Raw genomic sequence first — 22,288 nt, forward strand, 5'->3', positions numbered from 1 at the left:
CTTAACACTTTTACTACTTATGAGTATGACATTCCTCTATAATGTCAGACTAACTCAATTGGTTAATTACATACTTATGTATGTACATGATTATATTAGCAGATATTGCCAAAATAAACCTGTAATGCTTAAATCCATAGAATTGTATAGTGTATTCAATTATTAATTTGATATTTTGCGCATCTTAATCCGTATCAAAACAGATAGTTTATATAACATGTATCTTTAAATACACGTTGAAAATAATTCCTTAAAATTAATAATCACTAGGGAGCGGATTTATATGCAACAAAAAACATGATTATATGCATGCATGTATGCACTTAAAATCATTAAAATGTGCACTAAAACCGAAGAAATAATATGCAGTTAAAAAATGTCATGTTTTATGAAAAAAATTGTAAATACTCGCGTCACCCAATATTACTGATATAAAATCGAATAACAAATTAACAATCTTCATCAATATAATACAATAACAAAAACAAAAAAAAACACAAATAATATATACTTATAAAGTTAATCAATTAAAATTTTCAAAAAGTTTGTTTACAAGTAAAAATAATTGAATAAGAAATTCAGTGAAAACTACACACCACTTAAAAAACCAAAAAGAACACACTTAACTATTCCTAAATATTATTTGCTGTTTTTTTGTCAGAAAAAATAAGTTAAAATATTTTTTTTCAATGTGTTTAGACATAAATTTTTTCCGCAAATCGGTCAGTATTTTGTTTATATGCGGAATACGACCTCTCAACGTCCACAGAGGTGATTGGGCAAAATTTAAATAAAGGTGCCCGAGTTGACTTTTTGATAAATCCACAGCTCGGGGATGCCATTAAAAAAATGCAAGTGCATCTAAACTATCTTCCTACTTAATTTAGTTATATTTCGATAAAATAATTAAAAAAAACTAAATTTATAAATGCGAAAGCCCTAAAATATACATTTATTTATGAAATATGCACTTATGTCTCTAATATGCTCTAACGTCTCAAATATGCATGTATATGCACAATAAATTTTATTTTTGGATTCTGTGTCTTTCAAAACGGATTTCTGCGCATCTCTCGTAGCTGTGCATACACCCTAACAAAACATGCACTAGCATATAAATCCGGGGCCTAATAATCACTTAAAATATTGAGAAATACGTACGAAGGTTACATACACAAAGAAACCGGATTTAAACAATAACATGAGTCGCCATTTTATTTTTCAGACTGCCAATCGAAGAAAAAAATAATACACTTGTTTCCACTTTCGTATTCAGAATCGATAATTAAATTGAAATGAATATCAAAACAAGCCTATATCGGAACTCTATCAGAATACAAACAATCTCTAAGTAGCTAGAAATCTACTTATAAAATATGTTTAAAAAATAACAAAACACGCAGGTATTTTCAAAACTCCTTCGACATTTTTTTAAATAAGTATATATGGCAGGATTCGTCTTGATAACATACTCAACACATGTTTGAGTCACAAGAAATTTTCAAGGAAAGCTAAGAAAAAACTCTCATTTATTTTAGAACGTTTTATTTTAGATAGGTACAACGCAGTAAATTATTTGTTTAAAAAAATGCCTTTAAAATTTTTCTACTATCATACAGATGGATTGTTTATGTGTGGGAAAGACATCTAAAAAGAGGTAAAGCTTTCTAAGTGCTTATTGGTCGTTTTAATATTAATATGTATAATATGTACGCCAAAGATGGCCGACCGGCTACGCGTCAGGCTTATAATATCGTGGGTCGCGGGTTTGAGTCCCGGTTTGGCGTCCACATGCTATTTTTCAATATTTTATGTTTTGACACAAAATATGGATCTAATAGGTTGAGCAAGTGACTAACATCCATTTCTAGTAAAACAAACATCTTTTATTAAACCTCTTTTCGTGAGGCGGCCCATATATTATATCATCATCAGCCGGGGTCAATCCACTGCTGGATGAAGGCCTCCCCAAGCTTTCTCCAACTCTCTCGGTCCTGTGTCGTTCGCTGCCACGTATTTCCGCCGAACTTTACCAGTTCATCAACCCAGCGGCTTTTAGGGCGACCCTGTGACCGTTTTGTACCCCTTGGGTACCATTGGATGACGGCATTTGTCCAGCGGCCGTCCTTTCGGCGAGCAATGTGCCCCGCCCATCTCCATTTCAGCTGTTTGGCAACGTCTATTACATCGCGTACTCTTGTCTGCTTCCTAACCCATTCGTTTCTCTTGCGGTCCTTTCGCGTGATGCCCAACATGCACCTCTCCATGCCTCGCTGTGTGACTCTTAGCCTTTGGACATCTCTCGTGTTGAGGGTCCACGTCTCGCAGCCGTATGTGAGCACGGGTAGCACACATTGGTTGAACACCCTACGCTTAAGACATAATGGTAGGTCACTCTTGAAGACACTATTCAGACGTCCGAAAGCACTCCATCCCAGCTTTGTTCTTCGAGCAATTTCATCGTGCATGCTTCCGTCTATGGACACCTGCTGTCCGAGATAGACGTAGCTGCTGACTTGCTCGAGTTGGGTGCCAGAAATACAGATAATCGCAGGGTCCGAAAAACAGTTACTCATCACTTTTGTCTTTGAGACATTTATCTTTAGACCGACCGTTTGACTGACATCCGCGAGTTCTTGCATTCTACCTTGGAGGTCTTTCGGGTCCTGTGAGAGTACAACAATATCATCTGCAAAGCGCAGGTGACTGAGGTGCTCTCCATTAATTGGAACACCTTTTTCCTCCCAATCAAGTCTCCTAAATAAGTCCTCAAGAGTAGCGGTGAATAGTTTAGGTGAAATGGTATCACCTTGCCGGACACCTTTGTTAATGGGGAATTTACACGACCGTTTGTGGAGTTTCACGCATGCTGTGGCATCACTGTATATACTGTTCAATATGTTTATGTAGCGTCTGGAAATTCCTTGGTTGCTAAGGGCGTCTATAATTGAGAATTTTTTGATGGAATCAAACGCCTTTTCATAGTCTATATTATATAATATGTAACTATTCTCGGTTTGGCTGTGCGGCTTAAGCGTCGATCTGTAGCATCATGGGTCCCAGGTTCGAATCCTGGGTCTGGCAAGTACACATATTTTTCAATTTGTGTATGAAGAAGAGTATTGACCCAACAGTTTGAGCAAGTGGCTGACATCCATTTTTCGTAAAAACAAAACTTGTTAATACAAACCTCAAATCTGTGGAGACCCAAATGATCTTATTAGGATCGGATATGGTCGAAACAAAAATTCTCGGTGTGCGTGTGCCAAAAAAAATATAAGTATTCTAAATTGTGCGCAATAACTGCCGTAGATTAAGAAAACATGATTGATATGAAAATAGTCTACGTCACGATTATAATATTATAAATCCATTTTTTTAAATTGTATTATGTAGGTATTGAAGGAAACTTGTCATTCAATCAAACGACTATTCGTTGTTACATGTATCAGATTCACTGCATGATAAATTGGTTACGTTAATAATCAAATTCGTCATCTTTGACAGATTGGCTGTCTATCTCATTCATAATTTAAGTGTTCTTCTTCTTATTGTGCCATCCCCTAGCGGAGGTCGGCCACCATCAAGGCGATCTTATCTTTGTCGTCTGCTACCCAGAACAGTTCGGTGGAGCTGCACTCGTACCAATCACGGAGGTTCTTAAGCCACGAAATGCGGCGACGTCCTGGACTACGCTTCCCATTGATCTTTCCTTGAATAACGAGTTGGGGAATGCTGTATTTCTGTCCTCTCATAATGTGGCCGAGGTATTGTAGTTTCCTGGTTTTGATACTACGTAGAACTTCTCGGTCCTTCCCCATTCGATTGAGAACTTCAACATTTATCACCCGGTCAGTCCAAGGAATTTTGAGGATGCGTCTATACAGCCACATCTCGAAAGCTTCAAGTCATTTAAGTGTTAAGATACGTTATAATGCGGGTGTAGCAAGATTATGAGATGGGTAACTAAACAAAAATAATTGCATTCATTTCCTAATGCCTCGATCACCCGGTAAACCAGTAATGTACATACCGCAGTCCATAACAAGTAAGTACTAATAATTGATCACCAATTTTTTCATTCAATACCTACAACAAAATTCTAATTTCCTATACCTATACTAAGTTCTATCGTGCGAATACATATACGTAATGCAGAGTGAAGAGTGATTGGAGTAGCTGATATGTAACTATTAAAATTAAAAATAATAAAATTTATGCCTCGTCTAGTGTAATCATTACATATGTGTATATCATTATTTTTCAACATTTTTTTTAATTGCCCCTTCTTTAAAATAGGTTGTGCATAACTGCGCTAGCCCAACATGGTAAACATTAAGACTATATTGTGTAGCCACTCTATATGGATTCACAAAAAATATTTGATGAGTCAAAAGGTACTAAGTGTGAAAATTCTTCAATGTTTCAATGTTGCTGAGGATTCCTATGACAATGACTGTAGAGTCATTTTGGATCCAGAATGTTCATTTGATGAGAGTCGAGTTTGAGAGTTTGTTAACAAAACAAGCTTTTAGAATTTCGTGACCATTCCAGGAGAGAGCACTGCAGCACTGGAAACAGAAATCCGTTTACTTCCGTTTCAATGCGTCTCTTTCGCTCGCTGCTAAGGCGGAAGATACGTGCTGGAAAGAGATGCAAGGCGTACGTGAACTGCAGGCTGAAGTATCAGTAGATGATCGTTGCTTGAAAATAACGTGGTTCCCAATATGTTCATAATTAGGGAAATATAATTATAAATTATTTTTGATGGAACGGCATGTTATTAGAAATAGCACATAACTTTTTTTAAATATTTAGTTAATTTAGCATTTAATAAACTTTAGTAAGCAGATTACAGTATACAGGCGGCCCTCGAATTTCGTACGTTCTACTTTCGAACAATTCACTTTTGCGTTCATTTCTTAAAATTCAGATTTTTGTCGATAATGCAAAAACTGTACACTTTCATGCAGTGGCAATTGATTACGACACAGTTATAGAACAATAATTTATCAAGAAGAGAAAAAAAGGGTGATATTCAACTATTTCTTGACAAGTTTATAAAGAAAACACCCGATTGTTAATACGCCTTATATAATTCTCATGATAAATAAATATTTTAAAATACACTTTATGATGTTTTTTTCTACATTGTTCTACTTTCGTACATTCAACATTCGTACACATTTTCAGAAACCAATTACGTACGAATCCAGTAATATTTTTTACATCATCTCCGGTTCGCGTAGTTTGATTCCAAATTATATTATCTAACATCCAAAACTTACCATTACATATATCGGCAAAATGAAAATAATGACTCCTGCTTTACCGTTAGATATAAAAATGTATGGTAAAATTGATTCCTGTTTTACTCAAAAAACCGAAACTAAAGTTTGTAAATACGTTGTACAGTATGCATTTAAGCATACTTCTTTTCATAATTTCATATGCTGCTTTTATGTTATTGTACTTTTTCTTCTATTTTATTACAAATTTTGTACATGGATATTGATTAATATTCTGTGTGCTCTATTTACTGTTGTATTTCATATATTACTTCATGTCATATGTCTCTTTATAAATGAATAAAGATATTATTGTTAAAATTATACAACACACTATTCTCAGTTATGTCCTATTGAATGAAGCAAACAAAAACCGCCTTATATTATGTACAATATTATTGTATATAGTAGTATAATGTTTTATTTTAAATAATATAACAATAATGTTAAATGTTATGTTTAAATAGAATAAAATTATTTGAGGTTCGCTGTGTTTTAAAAGTAAAACAGCTAGAAAACAACATACAAGCTCAATTGGAAGAGTGGAGTGGAACAGGTCACTCGAACGTTCTTCGGGCAATGGGCAGTAGAGGGCAATGGTGGGGTAGTTCTAGGGCAATAGTAGGCACTAGCCACTGCAGGCCCGGCTCTTTCTTCCGAGGTAGACGAGTAAGATGCATTCGCCCATTAAAAATACAATAATGGAAAACACAAGTAGGTAGTTTGAGAATTCCAGACGACTTTTTGCTGAAAACTTTACGGGAAATTGATAACGAATGGAATATCCTTACAACAGGGTGGCTACAAAATCGTTTTGTTTTATTATTTTTATGCTTTATAAACTCAACTACAGACTGACAAGTTTAACGGGGCCAGAACATTTCGGCATTGTTAAGGATTGGCGTATGAATGGTGATGATTTTTTATTTGGATTGATAAATTAATTAAGAATTTATTTCAAACCATGCCCTTTTACGTTTTCGCAAAAGGTAGTTCAAAGAGATAATTACATAGATATTACGGATGTTCTCAATTATTGCAGCTTTTCACGAAGTCTTTGATAAGTTATGGACAGGCATTTATTTATTTTTAATTTTCATAAAGGCCAGAATTATATATGTTGTGTAGTGTTCTTGTGTTAGTTTGTTGTTTAGTATTTCGTGATGTGTTTTTAGGTGAATTTTGTGATTATATTGTGTGCACAAAGCTCTGAGAGGCCATTGTTCCTTTTCTAATATTAGGTAATCGTTGATGACATCTATTGTAAAATCACATTATACAGCAGGTCTTAAATCACTTATCATACTTAAATTCAGAAAAGCGTAAAAACCTGGTGAGGTGAATCACTCCTAAATTTAACCGTTTGAGTTAAGCTGTATAGCATTGAAGAAGATATGCAAAAGTATGAATCACGAAGAGTTACTTACAAGTTTGTCTCCAAGGTGTTTCACGGTGCAAGACAAATAGACGGGCTGACCCAGCATCACAAAAACATCAGTGTTAACTGACTCTTCGAATGACGGAGGCAGAAACTTGCCGCCATCTTTCATCAGCCTTCCCTCGCGGGCTGGGATGTTCTGAGAATATCCTGTGGAAGAATAAACAAAGATTTTTATTCTGGGTAGGTATATCGTTTCTGACTTCATGTAGGTAATGTATAAGGATAATGATGGGATCTCCGGGTTCGAGAATATTGCGGAGTTACTGCTAAATGTTGGTAAGCCTTGAAATCATGAAAAGAAGTAATTGGAATTTGAAGTTTGACATGCCATCTAAAATTTGGCGCGATGCTAATTTAATTGTGCTTTATGTGCATGTTCTACTCGTATATATCGGATGATCTTGAATTTTTTCTCTAGCATACATAATATATATATGATATAGACACATAATGCATTGTTAACTGTATATACCTTAATTATAGACTTACCAACTTTTGGCAGAATACAAAATATATGAAAACACCAGAGGTGTTATCTATCTCGATAATATTGTCATTGGACCTGTTGTAGTGTTTGTAAAAATAATTATTTAATAATATTAAATATGTTTCATCGGAATTTACTAAGTATTTATTTTTTTGCAAAATTATTTCGCATATTATATTATTTTGTATTCATTTGATTTTACAAAAAAAAAAAACAATCGATGGTTTAACTTAGTAGTTACCCACAATCAAGTGTTATCAAAACTAAACTTGTACACCCTCTGTAAATAGAAATATATAAAAATATACCAGCCGCATTATATTGACATTTTCACAATGCACAGTGACGGCAATTACGCCTCCGCGGGTGGGGTAGGGGGTGGGGGTTTTGACAACAGTTGTGAGCTTCCCGTCCCGGTCGGCGGGGGCGCAAACACTCGCCACATCCGGTGGCGCTGCGGCCGGCCGGAAACCGCCTCTTCCATCTATAAATTGTGTCATTTCCGGTCGGCGCTCTTTCTTGAGAGCCTCGGCCGGACTATCAGCGCACATATTTCTTAGTTTATGGACACACTGTGTGAAAATCTCAACCTTGACACCGGAGATGGAAACATTAGCACTTTATCTTTATCGGTCAATCGATTAAAATAATTTACTTACTTAAATTAATGTACCTATATCATTTCTTAACAGACATTTGTATTTTTGTACAAATTTGGAGATCCACCAAACGTGCTACATATTAACGTACCAAAAATTTGAGAAAGTCACATGTAACTTTAGATTAAAGAGACCAAGATGGAGCGATGGTTACATTTATCGTCACTTGCCGCTTACTCGAGAGCCGCAAGTATCGTGACATTCAGACGCTGTCCTTTCATTACATCCGCATGGTATGCCGGTTATAATTCTAAGCCGTGTCGCACATCTAAACTCGTCTCCACTGCAACACGTTGAATATATCGATGTTTTTGTTGGTATTTACAAGACACATTTAGTTTATTGTACCTCCGTATACGCTCGAAAGTGATATTTTAACTTGGAAAAAAAATCTGATATCACAAGCATCAAATCGGCCAGTTTTGATTTATGACTATATCCCAGTCGAGACGATTTTCAATGTGTGACTGGGCTAATTTTATTCTATTCCGCTAATACTACACAATCGTCATTTTTTAAATAAATTTTATTACCTCTCCGAGTCAATTTTTTGATATTGGATTCACCACCCCAATTATTAACAATAGATACTTAATATTTTTTTTGTTGCTTCCAACCCCGATATCAAAGGATAAGGGTTGAATTTATTTTTATCATGTCCGATTCTAATAGAATCAAATAGGCCTCCACAGAGTGAAAATTTGTATTAACAAGTTTTTGTTTTTACGACAAATAAGTTAGTCACTTGCTCAACCAATATTCACAAATTGAAAAACAAAATGTGTACTTGCCAGACATAGGATTCGAACCTGGGACCCACGACTTTATACGTGGGCGTTAAAGGTTGAAAATACTTACCGAATCCTAGTATTTAAATTTTATCCAAGATAGAAGGGTGGATTACAAAAAGAACATAATATTATTATTATGCCAGAACAGAACAAAATTTACAGGAGAGCTAAAAAACGTAATAGAATCTCTTCCTTGTGAATTATGAATAATTAAATTTCTTGATACAGAATAATGTGCTTATTTTTCAATGAGAAATAATAATCGTTAGAACTTTGAATTAGGTATCAGAAAAATATGTAATTAATAGTACCATTTTGGTACCGTTCGATTATGAGGAATACAGCGGAAACACATTTTGAAAATACCCGATATACTGGATTATTTGTCACTGTTCTGGCAGAAGACACTAATTCGAAAAAATGACATATTGAGTTAGTTATACTAAAATGTTCTTTATTTCAAACTTTACCGTCTGGAAACCTTCTTAATAAATAAACAGTCTTTATTTTAAAGTCATCCTTTTTACGATTACTTAATAAACTCACATGATAGACCATTTCAAACATTTTAACAACTTCAAAGTCAAATTACTCAAAACTAGTATTCTCCAGTTAGTGTGTTCTGCCAGAACAGAGACGATTTGTTAGTTTGGATTAGTTTAGGTTAGGTTAACTCATGTCATGGGCTATTTTTGAAAGAACAGTAAATGAGAGCATATACACAGCATATTTATAAACAAAATTGCATATAAATCTCAAATATGGAAAAAAAACTGACATATTATGTTGTCTTCGTAATACACCCTTCGATTGCAATCCCTGTTTTTATGAAATAACAGTGGGCAAGGCATGACCTACGGGTATGTAAAGAGTAACTCTATCTCATATGAAGAATATTTTCCAAGTGATAATCGTACCAACGATAAATAATATTTTATATTTTAAAAAAATGTTACGCAAACAAATATTGAAAAGCTCTTGGTTGTAAATTTCAAAACAGCGTCATTTTCTCGATACGATGTAATAATGTTTATTTGAACTTCGCAGTGAGATGAAACGAAAATTTAGAGCAAGAGTGTTTCGAATCAAAAAAAAATATTATGCCAGAAATATTTACTTAATCCTTATATTTAGACTGTACATATTTAACAAGAAAATACATTTTAAATTTTGCTATATTTGATTTATTTATGAAAAATGTGGCTATTGCGCAGTCATATTTTAACCATTTTATGTTTTTTTTTTAATCAAAAAATAATAATGAACGATTTCCTTATTTCTTCTTACAATATCGTATTAAATACTATATAAATATCTATACTTGCTATAAAAAATGTTAGATTACTCCAGTGGCGAAGGGTGGAGGTAGGCTATAAATAATAGTGCACATTACACTTTGTCAGTCATACGTATTTGTATTTATTGAACTAAGACTACAATTTATAGATGGTGTTGTTTCATTTTTAAAAATCAATAAACCCTACTTAAACCAAAACATAATAGTTTTGGTATATATTGGCGATGCGACAAAATTGTGGACACTTTTTCATTCATACTTATTTGTTTTCGTTGATTTAAGAATACATATCACAAATATTGTTGGTTAATTTTTTTAAATTCATTTAACACTGCCTAAACCAAACCATAATGGATAGAAATAATATTCTATGTAGGTATAATTTAATTGCATAATTTTAGATATTTTATAGATAGACGAGTATTTTTTTACTATTATCTATCATGGCTTGGATTTCGTTGAGTTTAATTGAATTTTGAAAACTAACCAGCAACGTCTGTAAATTGTAGTATTATTTTAATGAACAAAAAAAAAATAAGAATGACCGACAAAGTTTAATGTGCACTATTAATGGCGGATCTTAATACCCTACCTCACCTTTCGCCACTGGGTTAGGTAGATAATGCAAAGATGATAACTTAAATTATCTTTGGTTAAAGTAGGAAGTAGTTATAGTTGAATAGTAACACTCCCGTTACTGTAGTGTTACCTTAAAAACATGTATTATCTATGCCCTATGGTCTATATTCAAGTCAGACTTGACACTCTTGATAGTGCATAGGAATCATAAACCAAAAATCTCCCCATATGAAACGCTGGACGAACGGATGATCGCTATAAGTAACGCCAGACAAAAACCGACGCTCTTTAGAGTCATTGACTTTAAAGTCTTTAATCAACTATAATATCTCAGTTTGACATTATTTGAGTGACATTACATGTTCTTCTCCTGTACCCTTTATATTATATAAATCTAAAACATTGACTTATACAAGGCATGTCTAACTTTAACACTCCCGTTACTGTAATGTTACCTTACGTCAGCGATTTCCAAACTGGGGGGCGCGGACTGTTGCAAAGGGAGGCGCGAAAATTTTAACAGAATAATGTAGCCACAAGTTTGCAGTTTACAAGTGCATAGTTTATAAAACGGCAGCTAGTTATAAACTACAAAAAAACAGTCCTATAAAAGTTAGGTTGTTTGCAAACCTGTATGAAGATTGAAGATATGGAGACTAATTTTATTATACCTCATTTCTATAGGAGAGGAGAGAAGAGAAGAAGAGAGGAGCTGACAGGGCTCCAGCTGGGGAGGGGGCCGGCGTTGCCGATCGACCAGTTAAGTAAGATAAATACAAATAAAAAAGAATAGAATAAGAAAGAAAAAAATAAAAAAAGTTCCCTGCGGCGCTGTTTTGGTTACAGGTTGTTACCATTTTATAATATATGTGTATGTGTGATACAATTTGATGTGATTGTGTGGTGTGTGCGATTGATGATAATTCACTCGTAGAATTTAATTTTTTATAATTACAATTTGTAGTGTATTCCTGAATAATAAAAATGTTTATATGGAAACAAAAACCTTTGTTCAGTTTTGGTTGAATCGAACTGAAGAATAATATACTACTTTGTCAAGAAAAGCAATGCAAGTAGGTACTGCTACCATTCGTAACATCATATTTTTACGCGAAATGGAATTTTCTGCATTAGATGCAATAAAATCCATATATCGAGCCGGTTTAGCAGAAAAAGCACTTTGTGTAAAAATGTATTAAATGAAATAAAGGGGGTGGGAGGCGCCAAGATTAGATTGTTTTAAAAGGGAGGCGTAGTAACGTAAAGTTTGGAAACCACTGCCTTACTGTACCCAACCAGTTATACTACAAATATTTCAGTGAATATTTACTTCGTCATCTTCATATATCGGCTATTCCTAGAATCATCAATATTACATCTTATTAAAATGATATTAATTTCAAAATCGACAACATTATCCAGTAAATACGTATAGTTGATAGGTATCCATCAGGTTTAATTTATCTGTCCTAAATATTAATGCACATTGCAAACAGAGCGTGATATTCCAATGCAAACAAAAGAGATAGATCTAAATTATATGCGACAAAGGGAGAAATACTCAAATGTGAAAGATATATAAAAATAACGTATGAGATCAAGATAATTTTATGATTTGTCGGTTGTAAGAATGTATAGAAATACTCGAATGATTATAATTAAGTTTTGATCCTTGTTGATAATTTTATAGATTAAAAAATAGCAAATATTAATAATGAAACCTAATGAGACATATTTATGTTGCCAAAATATACACTTTCCTTTTATCTACTGTACTATTGTCAATATCGTATCGTAACCCAGGGTAGCATCACCGGAATGGATAAAATTTATTAGCATGGTAAATGGAAGGTTAGGTTCAATTACATGGGAGGTAGATATTTTGCCATTTATGTTGACAATATTGTTAATTTATGATAGGTAGATAAATCGAAAAACAATTCACATAGTTCATCCAACAGTTAAAATTTAACTGAACAAATACGATCGGGATTAAAAAGCTGATATCGCATATAAAATTATGTCTTTATGTGAGTAGTAATCCATGATAAGTCAAAATTTTGTGAAACTGAGTTATTGCTGTGTTGAAGTGTGCCTTATAAAAGCATACATAGAAGTAACTCATAACGTATATTTTTAACAAAGAAAAATGTTGAAATGTCTTTGTTGTCAAACATTTACAAATCCATTTTGGACATAAAAATAACAAAAAACCAATAAAACATTTAAAAACTAGAAAATCAAAAAACCCATCTTGAAAAAGATATTATGTAGGTACACTAAATTATCTCATCGACAAATACCAAATAATTACAGACAAAAAAATCACTTACTTCTCTCTATTATTGTATAGTTTAAACCGGTGGCTATGAAGGGTTGAGTATACATATTATAAGGGACGCAGTTTCATTAGTTATTCGTCTATGACTATAAATATATACGGTGGTCGTAGCTTCGTAACCTATTACTTTCCCATGAATAATATGAGAGACGCAGGTTCTTTTGTGATTCGTCATAAAGTCATGAACTACGGCCTCTTCTGGGGCTCGCATCGTGATTTTTCGTGTATACTCTCACCTCAGGTTGACGAATCACAAAATAAATTGCATCTCTCATAATATGTATACCCTTATAACTTCTAACACCTGCAATAGTTAACAATATGGACTTTATTTAATGTATAATAATTTACCCCTAGCATACCTACATACTTGTATTTCATTTTGAATTCAGATTTACTCAAAACTAATAAATCAAACTTTATGTAAACTTGCAATTTACCTCAAATGATTATAGTACCGTAGGTACCTAGGTACTAAAAAATAAAGACAAAAATATCATGTTGAAATAGGTACCTATAGATGTCCCAATATATTATAATAATATATAATATATGTGTATATGTTATCTACATGTAATGCACAAAGCACTATTTGAAAATTTAACGTGAAAGTCTTTTTAAAATGAATGTTCAAAATCCTTTCCAAAATATTCAAGTAGCACCGTTTCTTTTTTGACTGCCTTAGTGGCGCCATTTGTACTTATATGAGTTTCGCATATATATATGCAGTTACAGTGTGTTTATAAAACGTTGTATTAATTGTTTTATCACAATTACGAAAATATCATTATGTATTCTGGTCCACCACAAAGCTTGCAAAGGATAGAGGAAGATGGTGATTGCGGATTCATTCTCCAGACTCCAGAGTTAACACATCCTTAGCCATGACAAGAAATAATAATTGATCAAATTAATGAAAGTAATAGAAACTCCTTCATTTTTAAAACTGCAACAGGCCACGAGGCACAATGATAGTAGAGTATACGCTTCATAACTTTGCTCTCCGGATCTAGGAAGAAAATTGATCTACAATATTCTAAAAATAAATGTTGCTTACATATATTGTCTATTAATTTATTTTATACTACATATATTAATACAAAATGTATATCATTTGATATAATTGTATGCGAGTTAATCAGGCAAAGAGTCATAAGTACAAAAAAATGCAAGGTTATATGTGTCACTAGATTTCAAAATCAGCCAAGTCCATAATGGATGAATAGGAAAAAGTTTTCTCAAGTACACAGTCACAAGGGTGAAAGTTTATATTATTTCGATTATAGAATATTTAAAATTATTAAGTTCCACATTTCGATAATGCAGAAATGTTAGAGAGCAGTAGTTCTTCAACAATTCACAAAAAAGTCAAAAATACCTAAAGGTGGACTTGGCTGATTTTGAAATCCAGCGACACATATAACGGATATTCTAAGTTGTAATAAAACAATAGTGCAGTAGCAGTGAAACAATCATAGAAAGCCCCAGGCTTCGAGTGATAAATAATATGAAAAAGTTAGTATTTTTAAAGAACAATGTAATATGTAGACTCTATTTTTGGAGTAGGCACCTACTATTTTTGAAAATACTATTTTTGGAGTACGTCAATTTCAAGTCTTTGAGTATACGAGCAGAAGTTAAAAAATGGGCGTGAACAAAAAGCAGTGCAGATCTTTTTACGGCCATTTCTTTTATTCAACGAATAATTCACAAGATTTGAGAATAAAAGATTATATATTATATTGAACATACATACTCGTAACTTGTAAACACCTCAGATAATCCTTAATTTAATATACAAAAACCGATAGCCAAACATTTTAATGCAATTTGAAGAGTAGGAACTACCAGTTAAAATTATCGTTATTAACTATGATGCCCGTAGTTTAATTGATTAAAGCACATTAGCGCAATACCAGTGGTTATACAGGTGCAAATTCCGTTGGGTGTCGTATTTTTTTTAAACGAGATTTTTTCTGGTAGGTACCTATATATCTGAGATGTTTTCAAGTTATGTATGAAATTTTTTAAATTATGAAATATTTCATTATGAGTATATTTCATTCTCTTGTGATTTTATTAGATGTCTTTTATTTTATTATAGTAGTATTTTATAGAATTGTGGGTGCTACATGGATCTTCAGACAGAGTGTACCTTTAAGTTAGCATCTTAAGTTTGTTTTAATGCCCTACCATCCAGCATGACTTGGCAGGAAACTATTAATTTAAAACTACAATGTATCTTGCAACATAATATTGTTAAAATTACAAAACAAGCGATTTATGTGAGTCAATCAAATTTCAACAGAAAGCTAATTTAGCAAAATAATATAATAATTTAATGAATCAATAATATATTAAGAAATAACGCTATGTAAGTTTGCCACGATATGCACAAAAGTTTTTTGTATGAAAATCAATCTTGCCCAATTATTGAAACTGCATAATTGTTCAAATTAAAATCAATTATTTATAATTTACGAAAGAATCGTGCATTGCACAATAAACTTCATATGCAGGATTTCATAAGTTGATAGCAACGTTTCCTTCGTCTCAATTCTCTATAAAAACCAAGGGGGTGGATGATGGTGGAAGTACTAACGCCATTCTAACCTACAGTCGCATCCACGATCTCACGATTGATAACTTTTCTCGCAACACGCATTCATTAATCTCATTGTACGAATCTGTATTAACGATTGTATATTTTGATGGTTAAGGGAAATAAACTGGGACTACTTTATCACGCACAAATCCTTCTACTCATTGGAACCTACCTACCCCATTTCACTCCATCCCTTACCTCAAAACCACCACATGGCCCATTATCTACAATAAGTATTGTTTTTAAAAAATGTATTTTTTTCGTATTAATATCATTCAATCACTCAGTATTAAGTAATGTCTGAAACACACTATACTACATATCTTAATATCGAAGACAGAAATGTTTATACGGTGGGAAAAAGTGACTTGAAACTTTTTCACGGCTGGCTTATGCCAAAATGATGTGTCAGTCTTCGCAATCGTGAGACTCAACTTCAAATCAGATTTTTTATGAACCATAAGTCCATTTTGATTATTTTATTACATATAATAGGTGGATTTTATCTTCATTTTGAATGGATTTTTATCTTTTTTGTACACGTTATTAATATATTAATAACACTACGACACATCATCGCACAACGTGTATATTTCGTGGTGACATCTTGATGGAAGACGCCTTCTCCACAAAGATGTCCAGTTTCCTCTCATCGTATTTTAATAATCCCCAGCATTCTGACCCATTACATTATATATTTGTCTTGATTTATATATCTCTATATCTGTAACGTATTAGAAAAACTGTGTACACGTGTAGGAGAGAGCGTGACCAGGAGACAACGTATTAAAAGTAGTTAGTTACAGGAAACATACACACGCAATTCTAAATTTGAAAAACAAACAGACACGCAAATAGAAGAAAACAAATGATATTATGATACATTCATAATAGGTTATTGCTTACAGTGCAGTACTGGCATATCGAGTACTTATATAGAAAGATTACAATTAATTTGTAACAGATTTATGGAAATATATAAAGAAGTATAACGTCACATAGGAAACACGATTTTGTATCTCTAAATATGTCAATTTCTATAAAAAAAAAACATGCTCGATTCAAATTTAAGAGATTTTCGGAGTGGATAAATCGAAGTAAAGGGAACAAATCAAAAATGTGGCGTTATTATAAAAATTATCAGTGTGTTATCCAATACACAATTAATCAAAATTATAAACATAATGGATGAGGAAAAACCATCAGCTAAACGTCACTTCTTAAAAAATGAACGATATCAAGCCACATTCGTTGGTACCTGGAATATTGTCTAGTGATCCAGATGGTTTTGTATACTTTTGTTTCGCTTTTTCTTGAAAGAAATCTTTAGCGGATTTACGCTTGAAACAGTCCTGAGCTATTATAACACATTGGGGAGCCTAAAACGTCTAATTTTATTTGATTATTCTTCTTACGTCTTCTTGTTATTAGTTTTAATTTTTTAAATTTATATTTTAGACTTTATTAATATCAGGACAAGTGAACTTAAAACATAATCTATTTTGTTTTATGGGTTTTCGTAAATGATTAATATTTCCTTAGAATGTGGACAATTATCTGGCGTTTTGACTATTTAATTGCAGGTTTTCTTTTGGAAATGTACTTATTTGGCTTCCACCTTATAGAATCTAGAAACCCGCACATTTTTCCCTTGGTTTTTCAGATTATTTTTCGGCTTCGAAGCCCCTACAAATTTAGTAGCCCTGGGCTATAAGCCCTTTAACCCTATGGTATATCCCGCTCTGCGTGAAGCGCATTATTGAATATATATATAAGTTTTATGTGTCCGTTCACCCCCAACAGTAGGTCGACTCATCAAAGTGTTAATACATATATCTTTAAATTGTGGTGATGCCAACAGGTGCCATCATCGCAGACGATGTAAGACATATGTTACATTCGTAGTAATTAGGTAGGGTGAAAATGGCTAAATTGTTAAATCACATTGACCGGAATCCTATAGATGCGGGTTCGAGTCCTATCCGGCACCATATCCTTTTCAAGACAAAAAGTATGTTCAATAAAGGATGTAGTTGAAAGTTTGTAAATCCCGAAATCCTAATCGATTTTTTGTCTGCGGTATTAATCCTAATTTAAATTGTAGCATGAAAGTAAATTAAAATCTCCAGAACCAATATTTGCGCCGGATACTTTACGCTGGTATGACTTGAGGAGTAATGAGGAGATAAGAGAACGGAACAAGCAGCCTCACATCACATTTAGAGTGAAGAGACGAAGTGGGACCTGGCTCAGCAACATGTTGCGGATGCCTCAGAAGAGTTTCAACTTGGTTAGCCTATTCTTCGAGACAACTGAAATCTGGCATCCTATAAGGCCATTAAATACTATCTACAGAGCGGAGATGCTGTCATGACTTGGGAAAATACAAGACTGGCGAGCGTCAAGGATCCTTGAAGGCGCCGTGTGGTGCCCATATGCTCCATCTAAGGGGTAGACATGGTCGAAGAATAAATTAAAAACTGGTAGGTATTTATTGATTTAAAATTTTCGTATAGGTATAATATAATTTCATATGTTTTAAGTCTATGATATTTTGCTGAGACATTCTTACATGACGTAGAGATTATATTTTTTTAAATATTGGTTATATCATAATGTAATACAATGCGCCATTGAATATAATAATATGATAAAACTTCGCAAGAATTCTCGGGAAATTGCCAGAAAAAGGTGAAAAACTCTCATTGGCTTGACAGGCAGCGCCGAGAAATATAAAGAATGTCGGTGTCATAAATAAGTTACATCACGCGGAAGCGACTTTGTTTCCGGCGAAATAAAAATAGCCAGACCCCAGATCCCAGTTTTGTATCTCTGCAAAGTGTTAATCTTTTTACAGTTAGCACATCGCAATGCGGAGTCAGATAAATTTTGCCGGTCTGTGTGCTGCGTATTTTAAACAATTATTTAGGTATATATTGTTACCAACATTATAATGGTATAACGGTAAGGCTTGTAAATTGATGTTTTATTAATAGACGATTCAATGTGACCAGCATGTCAAATTTTTCCGGTAAAAATCCCAATTTGACTGAAAAACCAAGATAGCGATAAGCCGATGATTGCATGCAGCGTCCTTCACTATCCACCGCTGACCAGACTAGAAGTTTTTCACATAACGTAATAGAGAAAATATGTATTTTTCAGCATGAGATAGAGTGGACAAAGTTACAATAAATTGCTCTCTGCCAACTTCAGGTAATGCGAGCCAACGAGAGGAAGGTGTCCTTTCAACAAGCAACCTGCAAAAGGACAGAAGTTCGACAAGGAATCATATTACAATATATTATATACATTTATATTTCCATGGCACTAGCTTGCTGATCTTTCACCGAAAAGAAGCATCGAATATAGTTGTTAATAGGTGATATTATGAAAGAGCTATTATGATTAAGCCTTTGGCCGCTTGAATAATGTCTTCAAAAGTGACCTTCCACTGTGCCTAAAGCTGAAAGTGTTCTACCAGTGTATGCTTCCCGTGAGCACATATGCGTGTGAAACATTAACCCTAAGTAAAAGAGAGATCCAGAAACTTAGAGTAGCACAACGTCGTATGGAGAGGTGCATGCTGGGCATAACGCGAAAGCACGAAAAGAGGAATGAGTGGATAATGAAGCAGACAAGGGTTTGCGATGTAATAGAGTTTATTAAAAGCCTTAAATGAAGATGGGCTGGACACATAGCTCGAAGAAGAGACAATCGTTGGACGAATCTAGTCATCCAGTGATATCCAAGAAGTACAAAACGTCCGCAAGGTAGACCTAGAGGCCGCTGGATCGATGAAATGACAAATTTCTGCGGAAGTACGTGGCAACGCAACGCAGGGGACCGAGAGAAGTGGAAGCAGCTTGAAGAGGCCTTCATCTAGCAGTGGATAAATTCAGGCTGATGATGATGATTATGAAAGAACCTGGCCTTTGAATTGTTAATTTTAGTGCAGTTTCAATTAAAACAAACATTTTGTTTACATTTACTAGACCCTTTTACTAAGAGCCACCCCTTATTTAAAAAATATAACCATGATTCCATGATTGTCGAAATATACTACTTTTTCAATATAATTTTTTACACTGTGACCATGTTGGATATCTCGTCCTACGGACTTTTAACAACATTTTAGTGTTTTTTTTTTAATTCAGTATACCTAACAATATATAATTAGACAAATAACTTGTAGAAATATTAAAAAAACTTAAATTATATAGTGAACAATGAGGGAAAACGTAGCCGCCGCGTTTGTTAGAGAGATAAATTTTAAGTAGCTTCTCTTGCAACGCAGTACAATCTAGTATTACAAAGTAATGTGCATGCACCTTCTACCGAGACTTGTAATGGACCGACTAGAGCCAGGACGCTATTGTTATGGAATCAAGTCCCATTTGGTAAAAAACATATTTATATTTTTTTCTTAGAGGTATGTTTCTGAAGTTATTCTAAAGTAAATGCGATGTATTGTTGTACAGTACGAGAAAAGTTGCAAGCTTTACGTATGTACAAGATTTGGGTCACGCAGAAAAGGTTGCCAGGAAGAGCCTACTAGTAATTTTATTGTATAATAAAAAATCCTACAAAACACAAAAAAAACTATTTATTAATCTTCAGGAAATCTATATAAAATGGTTTGTTCAAAAGGTTATTTTTAGATTATTGGCGAACAGCTGAAGTAAATTATACTGTAATATTATACATTTTATACAGGCGTGCAACGTAAATAATAACTGTAAAAGGGCCATAAATTTATTTTATATCCTGCTTTGTATTGTTTATTTATTGAAATAGAAATTCTGATTTATGCAGAGCTTAACTCAATAGAAATAACAGTTTTAATATCAAATATTTACAAATAATTACGAATGAATATTTCATTGTGAAACCGAATATTAAAAAAAATATATCGGACAAAATAATTGCATAAAAAATCGTCGTTCTATTTACAAACTTACAAACGTATACGCGTTTTGCACTTTTGCACAATATAATATAGATATCGGCCTTATTGACTCAGATTTTGTTTTTAGAACCTTATACGGATACGTCTATAGTAGAAAACAATATATGAGGCGTCTAATTCCAAAAAGCGATAAGTCCACATTTGGTCAAAATCGAGAAAAAAATACGCACGCATTCTTTGTATAATTTTACACAATATGTATTGATCTATAAATTCCAAAACGCGACATAACCCTACAAAAAAAATATGTTAAGTCTCGATTTATCACAAAAAGTGCAAAGTTCGTGTTTTATTTTATTTAAAGCTTGGTTGATTTCGCGCGTGTCAGCCAATAAAGGAACGTTCAATATTGAAAAGGGCGTCTCCCATGATGTAGCATCTAGTAAACTCATGACAGTGCCACGGAAATATGTGCCTTATGCGGAATAAATTAAAAAGTGAGGTACAAGTAGCGCTACGTCCAATTTTATTTTGCCTATATTTATTACATTTAAGATTTTATCGGCTCAAACAAATTGCCATTTGGTTCTAATTTCGACATAGAATACAACGGAAAAAATAATCTCAGGTTAAAACAAATAATTGAAGCTTGCAACATAAAAACGTTATTTCCCGAAAATATTGAATTGTGGACTTGTCGCTTTTTGTAATTAGACGCCATATATATCAATAATTGACAGTGGTATGTATGACGAGATTACTTGTAGAACCAAAATGGTATGAAGTGCATTTGGGTGCCTGAATAGTACCTATCTTCAAAATAACCTCTGCCCTAAAACCCGCTGGATAGAAATTTTTATGGATTTACGTGGCAGCGAATAACTATGGACCGAGAAGACTGGAAAGAGCGAGGGGAGGTCTTCATCCAGCAGTGGATCGACCCCGGCTGATAGTGTAGATACGAATTCTTACTATATGACAATGATAATCAAAAGAAATTTTTGACACGTTTTCTTCTGGATATGCTATCAACCTGATACAATCCTTATTCGTGGGTTTATTTTAAATCTGTCTGAACTGCCAAGTATTAATAATTGTCATGTTTCCACCAATACTAATCGTGGTAGGTCTCAATTTCAATTTAAATTTATTTTTTAACATATTGTGGACATTACAAATTATGAGTTTAGGACGTTCACAACATGACATAAAACATTATTATAAAGAAGTAAAAAAAGTAATAAAAGCGATAAAAATGAAAATATAAAAAGAGAACATAATAATATAAACGTACAAAGACAGTGAAAATACAATTATACATCTATAGAAGTTCAAAGAAGTACACCAAGTTTACTAAAGAGACCCTATTTTAAGGGGGGACATGCTCGTCGAAGGTCAAAATTGAGTTTTTATTGTATTTTCAAACCATGATCCTGGACACTCCTTAAACGTTGTAGATAATCTATTTATATAATTTTGAAGCCTTATTATCCTTTATAGTTATTTTAAACATTTGATGACTGTATAAAGTATTTTTGTTACATAAAATAGTATTCTTTTAAACCTCTCGCTCAAATGTTTTAGAATATAGTCATATTTCGGTACATAACTGTGCAGTGGTGTTAAGATTTTTTACATTTATTAATTTTTAAACGCATTTATAAAACCATTAGCATAATTTATTACGAGATAATTTTTGTAAAATATTCACGATAAAAAATTATATTGATAATCTCTGTGATCCCAAATTTGACAAGAATTAGGCATTTTATTATTCAAAAAATCGGCAAGATTAACACATTTGAAGATGATTCTAAAGATATTTATTATAAGCTATGTCCTTGACCATTCAAGTGTGATAAACATGTTATGAATAATGATTGCTTTATAA

At 33.3% G+C, this 22,288-nt stretch overlaps 1 protein-coding gene across 1 annotated transcript in view; it reads right to left on the bottom strand.

Moving 5' to 3' along the window:
• Positions 1-22,288, bottom strand: part of LOC147072911 (zwei Ig domain protein zig-8-like) — a 268,289-nt gene that overhangs the window by 148,892 nt on the left and 97,109 nt on the right. The window contains exon 3 of the mRNA XM_085945862.1: positions 6,716-6,876. Within this exon, the coding sequence (XP_085801988.1) occupies positions 6,716-6,876 (161 nt within the window). The remainder of the gene's footprint in view (positions 1-6,715; positions 6,877-22,288) is intronic.

This window comes from Rhyacophila brunnea, unplaced genomic scaffold, assembly GCF_057557595.1.
Source record: "Rhyacophila brunnea isolate RB1 unplaced genomic scaffold, BYU_Rbru_1.0 scaffold_19, whole genome shotgun sequence".
NCBI classification, from domain to species: domain Eukaryota; kingdom Metazoa; phylum Arthropoda; class Insecta; order Trichoptera; family Rhyacophilidae; genus Rhyacophila; species Rhyacophila brunnea.